We start from the raw sequence: 15,346 nt of genomic DNA on the forward strand, positions 1-15,346 counted from the left end.
CCTGTGTTCCTTAACAGGAGGGGTAGATGAGTGAGGCTTCGTCCTTTTTGCTTTCTTTTGAGCCAATTCTACCACAACTGAGTGGTGGTCGAGCTGAGATTTTTGAAAGCCGGGGGCTGACTGTACTAAATAGGTAGTGTCAGCTTTCTTATGGACTGGAGCAATGGATCCAGGGTTTTCCCAGTTCTTTTTGAGGAGGTCAAGAAGAACTTGATGAATGGGAATAGAAGTGATCACTTTAGGGGCATCCAGGAACTGGAGCAACTCCATCATCTGGTGCCTATTATCCTGCTCCGCCTGAAGCTGAAAAGGGACCAACTCAGACATTTCCTTCACAAAATTAATGAAAGAGAGGTCCTCTGGAGGAGAACACTTTCTACTTTCAGTAGGAGAGGGAGGTGAAGGTAAATCGTCGGTGTCTGAAGAAGTATCATCACCCCAGGTGTCAAAAGGATCAGCAGACTGACCTGTAGGATGAGAAGGGGGTTGGATACCCGAAGGCCCCGGCCAAGGCTCCGAGAAAATCGAAGGAATCGCCAGGGGCACCGTGGACGGTCTGGAGGGCATCGGTGCCGGTATCGAAGGCATCAATGGCGCCGACGTACGTATCACCCCCATTGAATGGATCGGTGGCGAGGGACGATGGCTGAGGCAAAACGTCCGAAGGAGGAATGCGAAACGGTGTTTCATCTCCTGATGAAGCTGTCAACGGGAAGCGCACCGGAGCCATCGGAGACCCGGGAACCTCCGGTGGAAAGGCGGTTATGAGCACCTCCATCCGGGATAGCAGCGGTGCCAGCGCTGCGGGTATCGGGTCAATGACCGGTTCCACAATCGGTGCCGGTGTCGGTGCCAAAGGGACCTGGAGTCGCATCGCCTTGTCGATGGCCTCCTGGACCAGCCGATTCAGTTCTTCCCGGAGACCTGGAGCAAGCAGCCCTGGCTCCGTGACAGAAGAGGGAGGCGGAAGCACAGTCGGAGGGACCACCTGTACAGGTGGAATCGCGACTCCCAAACCCCAATCGGGTGAGGGTAGCCTCAGTGACCCTGTCGCAGTAATGGTTGGTGCCTTTCCTGGACGGGGTTTCTTAGATGGTGGCTCGGACGGTGGCGAGGTCGATGATTTCCCTCCCTCGACGGTCCGAGTCTTACGATGCCGATGGCGATGGTTCTCCCTACGATCCCCTCGATCCTGAGGGGGAGTAACGGGCATCGATGGCCGTGAAGACGTCGATGGCAGACGGTCACCGGACGGTGGTCGATGCTAGTGCGACGTCGACGGTGCCGGTTCCGATGACGTTGATGAGATGGACGACGTCGGGGTGTGAGCATGGAAGAGGAGTCCCATCTTCTCCATCCTTGCCTTGCGACCTTTGGGTGTCATGAGGGCACATTTGGTGCAAGTCAGGACATCATGCTCCCGGCCTAAACACATTACACAGACGCCATGAGGGTCTGTGATAGACATGGTGCGAGTACAGTCCGGGCACCGGCGGAACCCCAACGCCATGGCCATAGAAAAAAATTGAGCCGCTGGACGGACGACGGCCAGTAGGCCGCAAGGGTCAAACTCGACAGTAATCGAAGGAAAACTGTCAAAAAACTTACCAGAGTACCACGACTAGAGAGAAGTTAGAGGAGGGACCCCTGTGGGGCAATTTAACGTTAGTTAACTCCGTGAGGAAAATTCCTGTCAGGAATCTCTATAGAGCTCCTAAACCACGAGGCTACTGCAACGCGGAAAAAAGAAGACTGAAGGGGGACCCCTGCTGGCTGCAGGGTTAGTGCCATGCTGGGCATGCCCAGTAGGGGCCAGTCAAAGTTCTGGAAACTTTGATAGAAGTTTTCCGTGATTGGGTTCCATCCTGATGATGTCACCCATATGTGAGGACTACCATCCTGCTTGTCCTGTGAGAAATTCAAGCTTTGCTCATGAACTGGTACTAAAGGTGCTATTCCTTCACTATGTTCTTCCCTTCTTTTGAACTTTGGCAAATAGAAAATTTTTGAAATTGGTGGAATTGCATTTTCTGAGACTTGAAGAGTTTGCAAAAGATATCTCCTAAATAACTCCTTGGGAGGAGTTAACAGTACTTGAGGAAAATTTATAAATCTCAAGTTTCTATTTTTTACCCAATTTTCCAGATTTTCTATTTTCAAGGATAGGTTGTTTCTTTCTCTAGTCATTACTGACTGTACTTGCTGTATTCCATTTACTTGACCTCTAATAGAAGATACTTGTTGTTCCAGTTCTAAAGTTGTCTTAGATAGCACCTTAATGTTTTCATCCATCTCTTTAGATTTAACAATTACTGGTAGTAGTTGCTGCAATATAGAGCTTCTCATTTCCACAATAGTTTCCCAAATAGTCTCAAGAGAGAAAACTGCAGGTCTTTTCACAACAGAAATTCTCACCACAGGGGATTCTCCAGCAGCATCAGCAGGCTCTTCCAGTAACACATCTTCTCCCAAACCGGACTGCCCTGGTTGAAACTCCGGGCGCACTGCCACTATCGCTGCCCTGTCAAACCCCACGGTGTAACTCCTATTTTTTTTACATTTGTATTGGTTATCAGTTACTTATCATATTAAATTCAAGGTGTTATGTCTTACTTTTCATGCTTTACAAACTGGGCTTCCATTATATCTTGCTAAGCTTTTATCTCAGTCCCTTTGCCCCATTGAAACCATCACGGTTCTTTACTACTAAAGCCCCATCCTTGTCCCAACTTTTTAACGAGGAATGATGATGTTTCTGTTTTTTGTATTATTGCACTGCGTATGAGCCTGGCTGAGAAATATGGGAGGGGAGAGGAGGCTCAGGAGCAAGACTGCTGGGGACTGGGGGGAGAAGGGGCTGGGAAGCAAGACTGCTGGGGGCTGGGAGAGTGGGATTACTATTACTTCTGTTTCTCTGAGATGGGAAGTAGGAAGAATTAGATTTTCTCTATGTCATTTTTGGGAAATGTATATCTGAATAATAAAACTATATTTTATGGTACAGGGAAAATTTGGAAATTTTGGAAGAATTGGTCTCATTCTTTATCAGAGACTGATTTTGTTTGCTTGCAGTTCCACACAGGGAAGAGGCAAAGGAAACTCTTTCGGCAGCCTATCTCCAGGCAGGGAAGCTTTAGCCTCATAGGTAGCTCAAAATAGTTTGTCAGTTCATTTCTTTTCTGGGATTTGTATTAGTTTGACTTTCTGTAACAGCAACCATTTTTACAAGGAGGATGGGGGAGGTGCAGGGGAAGCAATAGAGACCCTCAGTATGCCTCTGGACCGCGATATTTAAAGTTATATGGGAGATGTTAAAGGGCTTGGGGGGTACACAGCCCTTTATTGTTTAGGTTGGAGAAGAGAGAGATTCGGGCCGTAGGCCTTTTTATATCTTTTTTAATTCTAACTGCGATACTTAGCTGGATATCTTTGAAGATATTTATTTATTTATAGCTTTTTTATACCGACGTTCATTTGCACATCACATCGGTTTACAGTGAAACAAGTGGAGAATGAAAGATATATAAACAGTGTAAGCAGGAAAATTACATCACAAAATATTTCAAACAATCCAAACTTTCGGAGCAGAAGGGTTATAGTTAAGTTGAGGAAAGAGGGCTAAGGCTTCTAGGTAGGCAGTGAATAGGAACAGTGGAACTGTATTTTTAACAAATATAACATAGGAATTTTAACAAATATAACATAGGAATTGTAACAAATATAACATAGGAATTGTAACAAATGTAGAATGGTGAGGGATGTCATTAACAGGAAAGACTTGATACAATAGTTTTTAATGAGGTACTGGGGCTTCTGAGCTTGGTTGTCAGATATCCAGATAAGTAACAAGTTATCCAGCCACACAAGGCCAGATAACTTACCGTACTTTTCGCTCCATAAGATGTACCTGGCCATAAGACACACCTAGGATTCAGAGCTGGAAAATTAAAAAAATAAATAAAAATGGTGTGCTAAACTGGCTCTGTTCCCGGGCATCTGTGCATCTTATGGAGCAAATTAGGGGAGGGCATAACATTTTTTTTTGTCTCCATTTCGTTTTCAGGTCTGGCGAGGGCCATTTCTGCCACTCCCCAGATCAGAAAACTTTTAGCGTTCTCTTTGTTGAAAAAAAAAAAACAACAATCCAACAAGGGAAAAAACCCCATACCAACCCTTTAAATTTAACTAACTACAACCCCCCACCCTCCTGACCCCCCCCCCCCAAAGACTTGCCAAAAGTCTCTGGTGGTCCAGCGGGGGTCCAGGAGCGATCTCCTGCACTTCGGCCGTCGGCTGCCAGTATTCAAAATGGTGCCGATAGCCTTTGCCCTTACTATGTCACAGGGGCTACCGGTGCCATTGGTCGGTCCCTGTCACATGGTAGGAGCAAGGGACAGCCCATGTCAGGGATTGCGCCATTTTGAATACTGGCAGCTGACAGCCGACGTGCAGGAGATCGTTCCTGGACCCCTGCTGGACCACCAGGGTCTTTTGGCAAGTCTTGGGGGGATGGGGTCAGGAGGGTGAGGGGTTGTAGTTCTTTTTTTTTTTTTTTTGGGGGGGGGGGGGGGGTTCATATTCGCTCCATAAGACGCACCGACATTTTCCCCTCACTTATGGGGAAAAAAAAAGTGTGTCTTATGGAGCGAAAAATACGGTAGATAGCACTGAAAATCAGTTAAGTTAATTGGATAACTTTATGCCTCCCCGAAACACCCCTGAACACCTCTTTTTTTATACAGCTAGATTCTAGTGGAGCTTATAACGATCCTGGCTGTTAGGCAGCCCCCCTGCCAGCAGAGGTCCTCACGGAGTCATGCTCCCGCCCTCTCTAGCCACCTCCTTGATGGTCCCATGACTCAGCAAGGCCAGCCATATTTTTAGCCCTACCTCTCCCATAACTCACTGTATCTTCCTTGACTCTATGCCTTGACTCTATGCATTGGCCCAACTTGCCTTGTCTTTGTGTGGCCCCTGACGCCTTCTTGTTTTGCTTTGTGGCCTCTTTGGCCTTCCTGCATTGCCCTGAGGCCTTCTAAGCCATCTTGCCCTGCCTTGCGGACTGCATGGGCCTCCTTGTGTGTTGCTTACTTGTTTTGTCTCATATGTACCTTTCTGTTCTTTAATTCCTGGTTACCTGTGCTGGTATTTTCCTGTTTCCTGCCCTGTCCAGTGCTAGTCTTGTCCTGCCCAGTGAACCTTCAGTTTCTAGCTCTTGTTTCCCACTACTTTCTTGCCTCCAGGTCCAATCCCCGTCTCCAATTTCAGGCCTTGTCTCCTGTTCCAGCTGTGTCTCCAGACCTTGCCTGACTCCAGTAAATCATTGTGTCTTCTGAAATTGCTATATTCTTGGCTCTTTGTGTCACTTTGCTTAAGCAAAAATGTAAGCATTATTTGATCCTGAAAGATGTATTCTCCTGCAACAATCCTTGTCAAAAGAGCTGATTTCTTTTGCCAATGATCATTAGTCTATTTTCCAAAGGAAGGGCAGCTTATCCGATTGCCCTGTGTGTCTTTCTCCCAACTAAATAACTTTCTTTTTGGAGTGGTACCGACATCAAATTTTCAGGGAGAGAGGGGAGGTAGAAAGATGAGTCAGACGCAGGTTTTTTTTTTTGTTTTGGTTTTTTTTTTTTTACAGATCCACAAATACCTGTGTACAAATGGACTCTAAGTAGGAATTAGAGCAATAGGATGTGTGGCATTTGAGTTGAGATTTTATGTAGAAATGAGCTCTGTTAGAATGAGATTTTTAAGTGAGGCCTACATTCCTCATTTTTTGAGGCTACTCCTGCCTGTGCACACCGTGCCAGTCTAAATACATCTCAATTAATAGGAAGACTATTTTCAGGATTTTACAAATTGTTTTGCTGGGTTTGTAGCCTGGTGTTCCTGATGAAGGTTATTCCCCGGATACAGAGGCCAGGTCACAGAAGATCTGCCAGTACACTTCTGAAACACAGAAGAGCTGCAGTGACAGCGTCATCCCAGAAGGTTTTGGACATTTTAGTAAAAGCATTCTCTTTTCTTGAGAGAACATATTTTGATCATCTCTCCTCTCATTTGAAGATTGGGAAGTGTGCCTGATCTTTATCAGTCAAGACCTTTCCTTCTGGGAGGTCCAAATAAAGCAAGAAAGGAGAAAGAAAAGCAGAATGGAAGAACCTCCACAGGATCTTCCCCTTGGGATACAGGCACAGGCTAGTAACCATTTCAGATCAACTGGTGGACTAGGGTAGGATTGAATATTTCTAAAGGGGACCCTGTGCAGAAGAGGATTACCCCAGAGACTGGGCCTCTCACACACTTAGTGAAAGAGTGTTAGGAATCGACCAGGAACCTGAGTCAGCGGACATACACAGAGCATGAGATACTTCCAGCTATACATTCAGTTATTTTTTCAAGTTGGTCATCGATTATTTTTGAAACAATCAGTGAACTATTTAATTTTGAATACGCAGCTCTGTGTCCTATTCCTTTTTGTCCCAGAGAAGCATCATCACATCACATCACTATTTCAGATACACAGATACATACTTGCAAAGGAAAAACCTCACCACCAGGCCACAAAAGCAGTAGCTTCCCACCTACAAAAGGGCTCACCCCTGGGGTATAACTAGCAAGAGGGGCTAAGTGGCAAGGAAGACAGCCCCAGCTATATAAATGTTTTGTGTGCCCTAGAAGAACATGCCACTTCCAAGAAAACGGTTAAACATGCATGCATCTGGAAAGTAGGCTCCATTAGTGATAGATGTATTATCTAGTTTTATTTTCTTATCAAAACATCAAGTAGTCTGATCATTGGCCTCTCATCACCCTGATGGACAAATGCAAAAACTGATGAAATTTAATCCAGCAAACAATTAAAATACCCACCAGCTCCTGTTGCCATTTTTCTAGTTCTAGAGCTGCATTTGATACAGATGAGTCAATAGCCTGCTGTTTGTTATCATGCAATTTCTGCTTGATAACCTGTGAAGACTGGAAATTGCCTTCTCCTGAAACCAAGAAATTGGTATTTTGCAATGACGACTGTTCATTAACTTGCTGAGTTCTGGAGTCATCTGCTCTAAGCCAGGAGATCTGTGCATTACCCTGCAAAATAATATCACAATTAACAAAAGACATAAGTCATTATATTAAAACAAAAATCACCCTATCGTCCTATGTACTTGAGGATTGCTTAAGGTTCAAAAAATTCCTTAAGGCCCTTTATTTTTTTTTATCTTGGCCTTTCAGTTCTGAACTTTCAGAGTGTCCTAGTTCTTTAGGAGATCATCAGTTGAGAGTTATACTGGTTTCCTGTACATGAGATGTAGGATATATATGTAATGGATTTTGTTTTATGTTGTCATCATTTCTGTTTCCATTATCATTTTGTCTGTTTTGACATATGTTTGGCTGTTATCCACTACCATCTATGGATTGGTGGAATAGAATTTTTAAATAAACAAACAAAAACAAATGTTTTAACAATTATCAGTCACTTACTACAATCAAAATACATTTACTTTGTTCATGCATATACAAATCTACATGTGATTTACACTCTCTCTCCCTTGGTTCCCTTCATCTCATTCTAACTAATTTCTCTTTCAAGTTTCACTATCACCCCACACAGTAAGATTTTCTGTCTGTCCAGGTCCCTCCCTCTCCCTTCCCTCTTCTTGTGCTTATTAACCTCTCCCTCATCACTAATATTCTCTTGCAAACACTCTAGGCCCCTTTCACACTCCATCTTCATATCAGCCACTTATACATACACCATTCTAAATCCTCAAAGACAGAGAAAACCACTAAGACAGAAGACAAAAAACCAACACATACTGTCCATTTTTTACTTTACTTCTCATAATAAACAACTCTAAAAAGACTGGGCAAAAATTATTCTGTCTCTGTATCTCACCCCTAGGGTTGTTTGAGAAAAAGAATGGTATGGCTGCTGTATTCTTCAGAAATACGGGCTACTGGGGGCACCTATTTCTATCCTGCCCAAGACCTAGAGACCTCTGTGGAGGAAACTGCCGGCAAGCACCATCTGAGGCTTCATGATGCTGAAATCAACTGTGCGTCAGGGTCCTTTAAGATGAAGTAATCTCTGGTGCACTGCCACTGGCATACCCAAGCCATTCCAAAGGGGCACACCCCTTATGTTGGATTTCAGCCAAAGAATTGGGAGGAAGAGGAAAGGGAAAGGGAAAGGAGAAATTATTATTTACTTGAAAATTTTCTTTTCCTTAGTGAAGACAGTTAGACTCAGGACCAGTGGGTTATGCTCCCCTGCCAGGAGATGAAGACGGAGCAAGCTGACAGCACAGTATGTATACTCCTGCAGTGTCACCAGCCTGCCAGTATTCTCTTCAAAAGCAACTGTGTTTAGACTAGCAAAAAAGTTGATTAAAAACAGTCAGCCATTACTGTACTCAACCAACAGGAAACACTGAACTCAGGTAATGAATATATGACTCCAATCTAGGGACTGGATGAACACTTACCAGTAAACCTCTGGAACACATAGCCCCACAGGAGGACCATTAAAAGAACCATTCAGCAGCCAAGGGTGGGAAGCTGAGTCCATCTGTCTAAACTAAGGAAAACAAAATTATCAGGTAAGTAGTAATTTCTCCTTTACTAACATGCAAACAGCTGGACTCAGGACCAGTGGGATGTACCTAAGCTACTCCCGACTAGGGTGGGAGGCTGCCCATGGTCCAGTCAACACTGCATGTGCAAAGGCTGCGTCCTCCCGGGCCTGCTCATCTAGATGATAATACCTGGAAAAAGAATATAAGGAGGACCACGTTGCAGCTCAGCAAATGTTGATGGGAGACAACAATCTAACCTCTGCCAATGATACTGCCTGAGCCCTAGTGGAATGAGGCCTAACCTGAGTAGGCAATGGCTTTTCAGCCTCCACATACATGGCTGTGACTACCTCTTTAATCCAGCAAGCTATTGTAGCCCGCGAAATTGGTTCGCCCTGCTTCCTTCCACCATGATGGACAAACAGGTGATTTATCTTTCGGAAAGATTTAGAAACTTCCTGATACTGCATGACGTTTCTTGATATATGAAGGACACAACAGGCGATATTCTTCCGCATGCTTTCCCTTATCCAAGCATGGCAAGGAAATGCACCGATTCAAGTGAAAATCCCAGACCATTTTAGGCAAGAAAGAGGGAACAGTGCGCAGCTGTATCGCTCCTGTAGCTACCCAAAGAAGCAGCTCCCGGTAAGTCAAGGCCTGCAGCTCAGAAATTCGGTGTGCAGAACTTATCACCAGCAGAAACACCATTTTCAAGGTCAATAGCCGCAAGGAAAGGCTACGCAGCAGTCGAAACATAGGACCTGGGAAGAAATCCAACACCAGGTTAAGTCTCCATAAGGGAACCAGTAACCGCAAGGGAGGACGAAGATGATTCACTTCCTTCAAGAAATGAACCACATCAGAATGAGATAAGGATTCACCATTAACCTGGCCTCTGAAACAGGCAAGAGCTACAGCCTGTACCTTCAACGAATTAAATGCCACTCCCTTATTTAACCCATCCTGCAAAAATCCCAAAATGAGAGGGATATTCACTGAATGAGGGAGAACACTTCAATCCTCACACCAAGCCTCAAAACACTTGCCAAACCCACACATAGGTTAAAGAAGTGGAGAACTTTTGAGCTTGTAGCAAGGTGACAATCACCACAGAAGAAATATATGCTTCAACAAGTGAGCCCTTTCAAGGACCATAACCAAAGACAAAATTGAGTTGGATCTTCATAAAGGACAGGCCCCTGCTGCAACAGATTCTTATGCGGCGGAAGACAAAGGGGAGTTTGTACCAAGAGTCTTCACAGATCTGCATACCATGGTCTTCTGGGCCAATCCGGTGCCACCAGGAGCACCATCCCCCTGTGCCCTTCAATCCGCGAACTATTCTGCCCAATAGGAGCCATCTGGGAAAGGCATACCACAGCTTGTCTTACAGCCAGACTTGTATGAGAGAATCGATACCTAAGGACTTTGAATCTCTCCTGCGACTGAAGAAGCGAGGAACATTCACATTGCAAGAAGTCGCCAACAGGTCTAAGAACAGAAGGCCCTAGTGATTCATTATCAGCTGAAACATCTCGTCAACACCACCCATTCTCCCGGGTGCAGATTCTCCTAGCTGAGAAAGTCTGCTATTATGTTGTCTTTTCCTGCAATGTGAGAGGCCGAGATAACCTGGAGATGCCCTTCTGCCCATTCATAAGTTGGTCTATTTCCAGCTACACTTGCTGGCTCTTGGTTCCTCCCTGCCGATTGATAGCATTTTGATAAATGACCCTATTAGTCGGTTATAACTTATATGGCTAAATGTGAATATATACGTGTATATTCAGCGACATAGCTGTGCCGCTGAATATTATTTATTTAAAATCTTTTAATATACCAATACTCAAGACAAATATCTTATCGTACCGGTTTACAGCAAAACAAGGGATAACCAGCGATATAAGAGAAAGTTACATAAAACAGAGTGATGAATTCAGGACAACTAAGAGAGGTAGAATTAGCTTATTATAGCACTACTATAGAGTAAATAGCAAGCAACGTATAATAGTGACTAGGCGAAGGACCTAGTAGGTACTCAGACAAACAAACAGTTCTTCAAGAGGTGGTGACATCTGTTCAGGGAGACGAAAGAACAGAGAAGGTGTTGAGACTAGGAGGAGAGGGGTCAAGAAGGACGGGGCAGGGAGAAAAGACCGAAAGGTGGGAGGAGGGGGAACAGAGGGCTGAGAAACTAGCGGGGAGGCTTGCATTTATTACAGGTTTGGAGCAGGAGAGCAGTCAGAGTTATGAGAGTTATTAATGGAACAGAGTAGTTCTGACGGAAATTATGAAAGAAGATTTATGTAAAATCCCTTATTTGTGGTGTGGCCAATCAAGGGAAGGCTTGTTTGAAAAGCCAGGTTTTCAGTTTCTTTCTGAAGGTTAAAGGGCATTGTTCCTGGCAAAGCTTTGTGGGTAATGAATTCCATTGAGAGGGTCCGGCAGTGGACAAAGCACGTTTCTAAATGGAGGAGTGAAGTGAGGATTTAGTAGGGGGTGCGTGAAGAGATCCTTTATATGCTGTTCTGATCGGTCTCATAGAGGCGTGAAGTTTGAGCGGAATTTTGAGTTGGAGTGTGGATTGAAGGTAGATGGTTTTGTGGATAATGGACAGGGTCTTAAACAGGGTTCTAAAGTTGATGGGAAGCCAGTGTAAATTTTTGAGGATAGGTGTGATATGGTCTCTTCGCCTTGAATTGGTTAGGATCCTAGCTGCGGCATTTTGGAGCATCTGTATTGGTTTTGTTGTGGAGGCAGGAAGGCAGAGGAGTAACGCGTTACAGTAATCAATTTTTGAAAACAGTATGGCCTGAAGGACTGAGCGGTAGTCATGAAGGTGTAAGAGGGGTCTGAACATGTAGCTTATAGAAGCATTCTTTTGTGGTGTTGTTTATGAAATTTTTGAAGTTCATTCGCGTGTCTAGAATAGCTCCGAGGTCTCTCACATGGTTCACAGATGGTATGATGGGGTTGCTGACAAGAGAGTTGCAGTCATTGGGGGAGATGAGGAGCTCCGTTTTGGAAGTGTTGAGGACAAGGTTGAGGCTAGAGAGGAGAAGATAGATGGAGTGAAGGCATCTGTTCCAGAAATTTAGGGTTTTGGAGATAGGATCTGTGATGGGGATCAAGATCTGCACGTCGTCAGCGTAAATGAAGTGTGTCAGGTTAAGACTTTCTAGGAACTGGCATATTGGTAGCAGATAAATATTAAACAGTGTAGGGGAGAGAGATGAACCCTGAGGTACTCCGTGAGTGGAAGATACGGGGTAGGATTCTTTATTATTTATTCTGACCTTGTAGTTCCTATTATTGAGGAAGGATTTAAACCAGTTGAGGGCGGTGCCGAAGATGCCGATGTCCGAAAGTCGGTTGATGAGGATTGAATGGTTCACTGTGTCAAACACTGCTGAGATGTCGAGTAGAGCCAGTAGAAAGGATTGGCCTTTGTCTAGGCCCATTAGGATGTTGTCTGTTAGAGAGATTAGGAGGGATTCTGTGTTTAGGCGTTTCCGGAATCCGAACTGGGAAGGGTAGAGAATGGTGTGGACGTCTATGTATTCAGAGAGTTGGTTGTTGACTAATTTTTCCATTAGTTTGGCGATAAATGGTAAATTGCAATAGGACGAAAGTTTGCGGAGTTAGCTGGATCCAGGTTGGGTTTCTTTAGTAGAGGTTTGAGTGAAGCGAGTTTCAAGGAGTCGGGAACAGTTCCTTGGGAGAGGGAGCAATTTATAATATCAGCCAGAGGCTTGGCTATGGTGTTTGGGTTGGTAAGTAAGAGTTTAGTAGGTAGGTGGTCGGATGGATGGGACGAAGGCTTCATGTTCTTGAGTATGGATTCAATTTAAATGGAAGATGTGAGTTTGAAGGATTCAAGTAAGGGTTTATGGATAGATGGGGGTGGGTTATACACGAGAGGAGGCTGGTTGTTTGATGTGGTCAGAGGTGCAAGTAAGTTGTTGATTTTCTTCTCGAAGAATAAAGCCAATTCGGTGGATTTATTTTGAGCTTCTTCTTCTGGGATGGTTGGTGGAACAGGTTTTGTGAGAACTGAGACATATGAAAATAGTGTCTTTGGGTCATAGAGAAAGCTATGAATTTTTTTGGCGTAAAAGTCTCTCTTGGTGCGTAATATTGTGATCCTGTAGTAGTTCATGGAGGCTTTGTAGGTAGCCTGTGAGGCGGGTGTGGGATCCTTGCGCCAACGTTGTTCCTTGTGTCGTAGGTCTTGTTTGAGCTTCTTAAGTTCTGTTGAGAACCAGGGTTTTTTGTTAAGTCGGGCTGGGTTGATTTCCTTAGATGTCATGGGACATATTTTGTTTGCTACGGAGTTCGTATATACCGTGTAACTTAGCTGGTTAAGTTAAGTTACTTAAAATGGCCAGCTTTCAATATTTGGCCCTTAATGTAGTACTACAGGGTGACCCATGGAAAAGTAGCCTGCCTCCAATACCAGTGCATTGGAGGCAGGCTACTTTTCCGTGGGCCTCCCTGTAGTACTGGAATTAGATAGACTCATTATTCGGAAAATTATTGAAAAGTAAAAAAAGTTATTTAAATTGCACACATTTCCCCAAAAATCACATCCTCCATTTTAACAGTGTTTACAGAGGTAATTTACACTTTCAGTTTTCCTTAAACTTAGGCTGCATCCTTATACTCATGAATCTTTTCCTTCCAAAAAAGTATTCAGTTTTCTTTTGAAGTTATTCAGTCATAATTATTTCAGTTGACATTCCATAATTTCACTTTGATTAAAAAATCCCTTCCTCTGAAGGGAGTGAAACTTAGCTTTATAGAATATCTTGTTTTATTTGTTGCTACTGTGTTAGAATGACTGCCTGCAAGAGACCTCTATAAGGCCCAATGATATAGCTTTACAATATAATTAAATCTCTTCTCCCCCCTCCCCCCCAAAAAAAATTCCATACCCACCTAAAACCTTATCATGTCACAACCATGAAGAATCTAAAAAACACCCAACCTTACTGAAGAAATTAATATGCACTATACTTACTGAGCTATCCAACAAAGTTTGCTCCCTCATAGTCTCCTGCACTATTCTGGATTTTATGACTTCATGGAGTTCTTCATTTTCAAGCACAACCACTCTTATTCGTTGTTTCATACTTGACAATTCCTCCTGTAATGTTAAAAGCAAATAATGTATATGCACACTTAAAAGACAAAGATGACACATATAGGGCTTTATGTTCTTTTGACCCAGCAGTTTCTCCTGCTCCTTGGTATTTCCAGCTCAAATTGGAACCAGTTTTGGGTTCTGGCGACATGAGACTTCATTTATAACTACCTGGGAATTTCCTGCCCCCCCTTATATTCCTGCCCCCCCCCCCCCCCCCCCAAGCATAGCTAGTCTAATCTTTGCAGTGATGGTCATGGGCCATGCAATAAGTCCAAGGGCTCCTTCCACAACCCTGTAGTCAAGGACCCTGAATCTGGCCACTAGATGTCACCTTTAAACAAGGACCACAACTCCCTTTCCCTACTCCCAGAGGCTGTAAACACTGCCTCTGCAGGATCCGTAGCTGAGCCAGGGAGTGGAAGACTTAATTTAGGGATCAAACTGCAAACGTTCCCTAGAACATCACAGAGCGCTGCCACCGAGACACTGTGCTGGCCCGAGCTTTATTTTCAAACATGAACAACACATTATGCATGAGAAACTATTACTGGACAAGGAGTGGTACTGAGAAATTACTACTTACCTGATCATTTCCTTTTCTCTAATGAAGACAGGTTAATCCACAACCAGTGGCTTATGCACCTCTACCAGAAGATGGAAACGGAGCAAAGCTGATGTCACGGTATATAAATACCACTGCTCTGACATCAGCCTGCCAGTATTCTCTGCAAAATCCAACTGTGGAGAAACTAACAATATTTGATTATAACCATTAACAGACAAGCACTCAGCAACAGGAAACACTGAGCTCAACCAAAGAGTGTAACATCACTAATCTAGAGACTGAACCTGACTTACGAGTTATCCTCGGAACGCAACTATTCAGGAGGACAATAGAACCACAAACCGGCAGCCAAGCACGGGAAGGTGGATTAACCTGTCTTCATTAGAGAAAAGGAAATTATCAGGTAAGTAGTAATTTCTCATTTCTCATAATTCAGACAGGTTAATCCACAACCAGTGGGATGTATCCAAACTACTCCCGAAAAGAGCAGGAGGCGGCCCACTATCAGAACATCGCCGCACGCGTAAAGGCTGCGTCCTCCCGGACCTGCACACAAAAATAGTAATACCTGGAAAAAGTGTGTAAGGATGACCACATCACCATTCGGCAAATTTCAATGGGAGACAACAATCAAAGCTCCGCCCATGATGTCAGAAAATGTGTTATTAAATTGTGTTTATTGGTAATTACCTATATTTAGTGTAGTCAGTAATCAATAGGCCATAATAGAAACATAAGCATTGATTCTCATATGCTTTTCCTTTTTTTTTTCTCTCTCTCTAAAAGCCCAGCTCTAGACATGGGCCCCTCTTGGATATTTTCCAAGCTCCCCTCAGGCCTTGAAAAAGGCTGTAGAGGAAATACAGAATCCTGCTATCTTTAAAGTCAGGTTGTAAAGAGGCCACTTCAATGAAAAAAAAAAAAAAAGGGGGCTTTTGACTACCTTAGTCAAATTGTTGATTAGCTATCTGCTTTCTTAACATTTAGAAAATTGAATCTTTATCTCTAAAGTCTAGCTGAGAGAGGCCTTTTACAGAATTATATATA

The 15,346-nt window shown here is 43.9% G+C and overlaps 1 protein-coding gene across 10 annotated transcripts in view; it reads right to left on the reverse strand.

The window, feature by feature from the left end:
• Positions 1 to 15,346, reverse strand: part of SDCCAG8 (serologically defined colon cancer antigen 8) — a 694,410-nt gene that overhangs the window by 641,325 nt on the left and 37,739 nt on the right. For all 10 annotated transcript variants that reach the window (XR_003855449.1, XM_029593983.1, XM_029593984.1 and 7 more), the window contains exons 6-7: positions 13,609 to 13,734; positions 6,877 to 7,095 (exon numbers count right to left, since the gene is read on the reverse strand). Coding sequence is in view for 9 of the 10 variants with exons in the window: in XM_029593983.1 (XP_029449843.1) it covers positions 6,877 to 7,095; positions 13,609 to 13,734 (345 nt within the window). In the remaining variant the exon portion in view is untranslated. The remainder of the gene's footprint in view (positions 1 to 6,876; positions 7,096 to 13,608; positions 13,735 to 15,346) is intronic.

This window comes from Rhinatrema bivittatum, chromosome 3 (assembly GCF_901001135.1).
Source record: "Rhinatrema bivittatum chromosome 3, aRhiBiv1.1, whole genome shotgun sequence".
NCBI classification, from domain to species: Eukaryota; Metazoa; Chordata; class Amphibia; order Gymnophiona; family Rhinatrematidae; genus Rhinatrema; species Rhinatrema bivittatum.